This window comes from Odontomachus brunneus, unplaced genomic scaffold (assembly GCF_010583005.1).
Source record: "Odontomachus brunneus isolate Ranch 3 - 2012 unplaced genomic scaffold, Obru_v1 Obru_scaffold_011, whole genome shotgun sequence".
In the NCBI taxonomy this organism is placed as follows: domain Eukaryota; kingdom Metazoa; phylum Arthropoda; class Insecta; order Hymenoptera; family Formicidae; genus Odontomachus; species Odontomachus brunneus.
This window is the reverse complement of record NW_022639461.1, coordinates 23,800-30,768: the sequence shown is the minus strand read 5'-3', so window position 1 is coordinate 30,768 and position 6,969 is coordinate 23,800. Positions and strand designations below refer to the sequence as shown.

Below are 6,969 nucleotides of genomic sequence, written 5' to 3'. Positions count from 1 at the left end.
ATTTTTTTTCTGAGTCCAAGAAGGTCAAATAAAAAATGATTAAAAACAACTTAGAAGCTGTTAATGTTAATTTTAAAGATTTTTATGCATGATAAGTGTTTCGCGGTACTAACAAATACTAATAGAAGAAAAGTTGCGAAAGTTGTCATTCCATTTCTGAAATTGATGCGCAATAATTTCACTTTGATATGATTATTAATAAGGCGTAATAAATAAAATTTTAAAAGTAAAAACAAACACTTGTGCCTTGAAGCAAACAGAGGCAACTTTGAACAGTTACTCCGTGGATAATTATGATAAATTGCAGTTATGGTGAGAAGCAAGGGGACTCACGATGATCAAGCACCCCAAAGGAAATAGAACTTACTACGTCCACGTCGTTGTTTCTGGCTAAAAGTATTGAATTAACATCTTCCAAGTTCTTGATTTGACCTTCTTGGACTCAGAAAAAAAATCTAAATATCATTTTTAACGTAAAATTTTCTGCTCTTTTCGAATCCGGTGTCAAAAATAGGGGTTCTTTTTTTAAAAAATGACTTTGACCTTCGAATGACCTTGAAAATCGATCTAAAGGTCAAAATTATTAGCACGGTAAAATGACCCCCGTTGTCCTCTACAATTCTTGTCTTAACCATTTTTTTGTAGCTGGCGTATTTTAGGAGCAATTTGGATCTGTCGATTAAAATGGCTCACCCTATATAAATATAAGCATTTGTCTGTATTGGCGTCGCAATGTCTAAATTCGTATATTTTATGTCAGCCAATCAGCTGGTCACGTAACCAAATTGGCGATTCTCTGTATTAGAGGTTCTGTAAGCAAAATTGTCACACCGACGACAACACACAGGGACTCGAGTCTTGACGGTGGATGTTAGCTATTTTCAGGCCTTACACGTTCAAAGGACGTCCTAAAAATATTCTGATAACGTCCCTCCTTAAAAGTGTCTTTAGAATGTATTTTGGAAAATTTGTGTTGTTTGGGGTGCACTAGTGTGCAATAGGTGCATTAGGTGTAAAATAGAGATGCTCGATTCTAATAGCGAATTCGGTTGCTTGCACTAGTGTGCACTGAGTGCGCACTAAGGCTTATTCATAGTATGTTATTATATTTAAAGATTGTCTTAAATAATTCTCAAATAAATTCTCAAATATTTTTAACCATAATATGATATGTATAACATCCGTACGAATCATTTTATTAGTTAAAATGTTTTTAAATATATATTTAAGACACGATCTTAAATATAAGAATGTACTGTAAACAAGCCTTAATGCGCACTAAGTGCGCACTAGTGCAAGCTACCGAATTCGCTATTAATCAATTCGATTCTTTCCCTAACAAATTTAGGAAAAAAGGATTGTTCGTGCTGCATGCATGTTCCATACTTTTCTCTTTTAAAAAGAGATAGACGCCTAATCAGACGCTTGGAAGAAACAATCGAGTTGGTTGTCTCGTTTTTGCTTCTTCGAAACATTCCAATATACTTCTGTCTAGTTTTAAATACGAAAAGTGCGAAGAATGCAAACAACATGAATAAGCCTATTTTTGGGGAAAGAATCGAATAGATTCAGAATCGGGCATCTCTAGTGTAAAAGTGTGAATAGTACAAGCAACTCGAACAAACCTTGGCTGCGTTCCAAAATTCTATTCTGTCTGTAGAGTACATTTAATTGACCGATTATGATAAAGAAATCCTAGTTATTTTTGTTCTTATTGGTCAATTAAATGCCACTTTACCTATCGAGTAGAGTTTTGAGTAATTATTTAGAAGACGGTACACACCTCCGATTACGATGAAAGTAGGCTCAGTCGACGCATTTTTGCATGCCAAACAACTTTTTCCTCTGACAAAATCGTCGCTCTCTACTGCGAAGTGAGATATTAATTGTTAAAGATGCTAGGTATGATAGGTTAGGAAACTTGTCATTTTAACGTAAAGTCTGTTCGTAGAGTTGTCTTTTCTGTGCAGAAAGTACTGCAATATCGAATAACGAGTGGGGGGCTGCGCCCTCCGCACTCCCCTAAAAACTAACCCAACCAAACCCATCAGTCATTGTTTATTAAAGTGTCCAACTTTTTTTCTTAATTTTTTAATAAACAATGACTGACGGCTAATGTGACGATAGGTTAGGTTAGGTTAGTTTTTAGGGGGTTGCAGGGAGCGCAGCCCCCCACTCGTCGTTCGATATTTTTTTCGTGTTACAAATGTTAAAAATACTGCACTAGTACAGAAAAGGCAACTCTACGAACAGACTTTACGTTGCAATGACAGGTTTCTTACCCTATTATAAAGTTTCGGTTTAACCGCCGGCATATTAAGACGTATTTGAACGTGTTTGAACGTGTTCAGACCGGTGATTTTTGGAAGTTGCCTTTGGAACCTACCAAGGCCCTACTCATTCATATCTATTTTCTTACATTTCCAAATTCGTCAAAGCGTGAGATATTCTATCTGAATTCATCTTTTGTTGTCTCTTACATATACGATGGAAGCATTTATCTGTGCAATGGCGTAGGGCCACTTAAAGTCAGAGTGCGCTCAGCCAATAATTGAAATCTGAAGTCTGAAGTTTTCTTACCCTATCATACCTAGCATCTTTAACAATTAATATCTCGCTTCGCAGTAGAGAGCGACGATTTTGTCAGAGGAAAAAGTTATTTGGCATGCAAAAACGCGTCTACTGAGCCTACTTTCATCGAAATCGGAGGTGAGGACCGTCTTCTAAATAATTACCGAGTTTTGGAACGCAGCCTATGAGCTGCGTTCCGAAATTCACTGCCAGTACTGAAATTCTATAGTATATGTGACATGAGCTATAGATTTTCAGTACTGGCAGTAAATTTCGGAACGCAGCTTGAATATCGGCCTAGGAAACATTTGACATCGATGACATCCGCATTCTATAGCAAATAGTGACAATACGCATAACGATAAAGGCGATGAATATAAACGTAGGAAATATACGATGTTGTGGAAGAGAAATATATCCAAGTTGAAATATAAATAAAATTATTCGAGTGTAGTCATCCAGTAATATTTCTTTTTAGTCAATACTTATTCGACAATTTGAACATAGACGTATGTATTAGTATATATATTTGGTTCGGTCATTCAGAATTTTAACTTTTGTAAATATTGCATCATATGTGAAATATTTTTCATTAAATTTATCATATGTTAAAAATTTTAGAATATTATGATACCTAGTCGAAGACGACAACAAGGCCTGCAGTACGGCATTTATTTGTTGTTTACACAGGCTATAAATATTGGCATTGATAAAATACCACCTGCTACTCTAATTGGAGTCATCCTACAGGTTAATCTTTCCACATAATTTATATTAATTAAAAATTTACAAAAAAAGAATGAAATGAGCAAAGTAATGAAACATTTCTTTCTGCACACACAAACATTATTCATATCAAATAATACTTTATTGTTTAATATTTAGTTTGTTTACATGTTTAGTAACAGAAGAATTGAATTGTTGTATGAACAACTGAATTATAATTTAGAACTTTATGAATGATAAATTGCATTTATTGAATACATTGTAGAATTATATTTACTGTCTATTTTATAGACTTTATTGTATGCTGGATTGATCCAAGTACCATGGAATGCAGAAGAAGTATGCATATCAGCTGTGAAAATATTTAAATACAAAAACTGGCGATCTTTTTTCTTTTCAAATTTTGAGCATGGATCTGACATGCATTTATATTATAACATGATTTCTTTTATTCTTAAAGGTTCCTATTTGGAACCTATCTATGGAACAATTAACTTTATATTTTTACTTTTTATTTTATCAACTGGATGTAGCATTATGTATGTATCTCTAGCATATATGTTGATGCAGTTAACAGGAGATTATGGATATTATACAACTTGTTCTATCGGCTTCTCAGCAACTTTATTTGCATTGAAAGTAGTTGCTCTGTGCGAAGAACGAGATAGATTACATAACATCAATGGATTTCAAGTACCGAATAAATTAGCTGTATGGGTTGAACTAATATTAATACATTTGTTAGTTCCAAATTCTTCTTTCATGGGTCATTTGGCAGGAATTTTAGTTGGATGCTTATATTCTTATACATTTGTCGGAGAAATGGTTGATAATATGATACATGCAATAACTGGCAAACCTATTATACATCAGGAACAATTTTACAGAAGACGAAATACACTATTCGCTTGATATATTCCACACTAAATCTTTATTAAAATTTGGTATATTATTTTCTTATCATGTACCAAATACTAACTTAATAACTTAATAGTTTAATAAAATTGTCTACATATTATATATTTTTATATTTATATTAAGTTGTCTATGTATAGTATGTAATGTACAAATATTTTAATGTTTTATATTGAGCAAATTAAAAAAACTCTTTGTTATGTAATTGTCGAATAAAATATAAATAAAAAAAATTATATATATATATATATATATATATATATATATAATCTACAAAAATATTATTTTTACTATTCTACACTGATACATATTAACTTTTTTTGTACACGGAATATATATAAAGTATGGAATACATGATAAAGTATAAAAAAAATTTCTTCATTGTTTCAACCTAATTTTAATTTGATGATACGCGTTACACAACAATCCGCGAATATTGTAAATATGTTTAAAATTTTCTGGTTGAACATTGTAAGCTGAGTCAACTGCTTTTGCCCAAATCTCAGTCTCCTTACTATTCTTATCTACAGGAAGTTCCACACTCCATAACGTCCAACTCCAATATTGACCTTCTTTCGCGTCAAGATCTTGCGCTGACAAATTTGCCGTATGCCAAGTCTCTCCTTTATCGTTTGTGACATCAACACGAATAATCTTCCGGCCACCACCAGACCATGCGTAACCTAGCGTGAAATTGTAGACTTAATTAAGACATATTTTCGGCTGCGTTCGCAAAAACCCTGATTATAAACAAAGTCATATTTTTAATCTTTGTGTAGTTCAAATATTAAATCCTATTAATTGCATGCAGTTTGATAACTTTTACTCTCACCTTTTACTTCTATTTTTCCATTTTTGACCTCAACTGTATCTGAATCGCGTGGACTGCAAATTGCCGATATCACAGGCATTTCTTGTATTGCGGGCGATTTAGAAAAATCTACATTGTCCCAATCTGTACTTGGCGAAAATCCTTTATAATCGCCCTGTTGCCATTGCGACGGACTCTCGTGCTTCGAAACTGTAATCTTATCTATTGAATATTTCAATCAATTAATTGAATATTTTAACATAAATCCATGTTTATCTGTTTTATGCAATAATATTAAGTAATGTCTCAAAATTGTTGCATACTAAGCCATTTCACATTTCTCGCGCCGACAACACCAGGAACGATTACTCTCACAGGAAATCCGTGATCTCTACTTATTGGTTGACCATTCATTTCATATGCTAAAATCACATCTCCTTTTGGGTCCATAGCTTTAGAAATAGGAATGCTCGCTCCATATGGTGTTCCAGATGGATCTAGATCATATCCTTCAAACTATTGATAGAATAAGAAATTAAAAATTATTCCATGTGTTAATGCAAATAGGAATAGATAAATCAGTGAGAAAAAACTTTCCAACTAATTTCTATTAAAAGAAAATAGACTAAACTAATTTTTATAAGTCATATAAAATGAAAAATTCCTGAGAAACTCTATATTTTATAGCAATACTATAAAAATTAGGAATAAAAATTTACCTGAATATGACTAAATGCATCTTCATTGACTCCTAGATCTTTCAATAAATCGCATAATCGTACACCAGTCCATTGAGCATTCCCAATAGCACCTGCATCCCAGCTCAGTCCTCTTAGTTTTTTTACCTGAAAGCATTTAACTACCACATTCCAAATAACAATTTCTCATCATTGTCAATATATAATATAGATTCACCTTTGCCATTTCTGAACGTCTGTTCCCTCCACACATTACAGCAACTGTTATCGTGTGTTTCTTATATTTTTTCAATGCATCAAAATTGAGTGTCTTTTTGGTCACCCCTTCTATTGTTAATTCTAATACATAGTCTTTCAGATCTATTTCAGGCACTGGCAAATGATTTCTAACATAAAATAAATCACTGCAAAAAGAGTCAATTTAGTGAGGAAATATATATGAAAGAAGAAACATTCAAATAATAAATATAATTACGTTGGTGTGATGAAACTTTCAACCAATATTGGAGATGGTGGTTCTGCACAAAAAGGTTTTTGATTGTTAACAATTAAGGTTTTATGCCTGAAAGGCTCATTTGCATATGCATCATGCAAATCACTCTTGTTAGACTTAGCATCCTCTTCCGAAATATTTCCTATTCTCATAGATTCTAATAATGAATATATCTCTGGTGTATTATGATTTGCAAAGATAGACCAGAAAGGCTCGATTGAGCCACCTGCAGCCATTAAAATTTTCGAAGAACCACCTGGATGCTTGTCTACAAATTCTGTTATGTCGTACACGCCTTCTCCAAAAGTAACCCAAATACGATTTTCTTTTTTATCATGTTTTCCTACTTCTTCCAAAGTATATGTCTTCATATCCTTTTGTAATTTACCACATTCTACATCCTCTGTTTTATCGAGAGCATAAATATTTTTTTTGTATCTACAAGTATAGTAAGATATGCCTAAAATTGATGCAGCAGCAGCAGCAACATATGTTGCATACAACTTAATAGAATCTTGCTTAATCCTAGAAGATTCATATTTTTTCTCTGTGAAGTATTGTCGACACACATTATTATAATCTTTCACAGCCACCTGTAGCAATGGTATCTGTGAACTGAAAAACAAATTTTAATTAATTATAGATAATTTCTAAAATTAAAAAATATCTGTTTACAGTAAAGTGGGAAGATATATATATATATATATATATATATATATATATATATATATATATATATATATATATATATATAT

General features: G+C 32.4%; 2 protein-coding genes across 2 annotated transcripts in view; one reads left to right on the top strand and one right to left on the bottom strand.

Moving 5' to 3' along the window:
• The first annotated feature begins 2,849 nt into the window (after positions 1-2,849).
• Positions 2,850-4,417, top strand: LOC116840708 (rhomboid-related protein 4-like). The gene is made up of 3 exons (XM_032807784.1): positions 2,850-3,080; positions 3,193-3,321; positions 3,589-4,417. Exons 2-3 carry the CDS (start codon positions 3,199-3,201, stop codon positions 4,207-4,209), a joined length of 744 nt encoding a protein of 247 aa, XP_032663675.1. The 5' UTR covers positions 2,850-3,080; positions 3,193-3,198; the 3' UTR covers positions 4,210-4,417.
• The window catches only part of LOC116840707 (probable sulfite oxidase, mitochondrial), a 3,510-nt gene continuing 619 nt past the window's right edge, over positions 4,079-6,969 (bottom strand). The window contains exons 2-7 of the mRNA XM_032807783.1: positions 6,197-6,829; positions 5,939-6,125; positions 5,743-5,868; positions 5,347-5,539; positions 5,045-5,245; positions 4,079-4,895 (exon numbers count right to left, since the gene is read on the bottom strand). Coding sequence (XP_032663674.1) covers positions 4,591-4,895; positions 5,045-5,245; positions 5,347-5,539; positions 5,743-5,868; positions 5,939-6,125; positions 6,197-6,829 — 1,645 coding nt within the window. The 3' untranslated portion in view covers positions 4,079-4,590. The remainder of the gene's footprint in view (positions 4,896-5,044; positions 5,246-5,346; positions 5,540-5,742; positions 5,869-5,938; positions 6,126-6,196; positions 6,830-6,969) is intronic.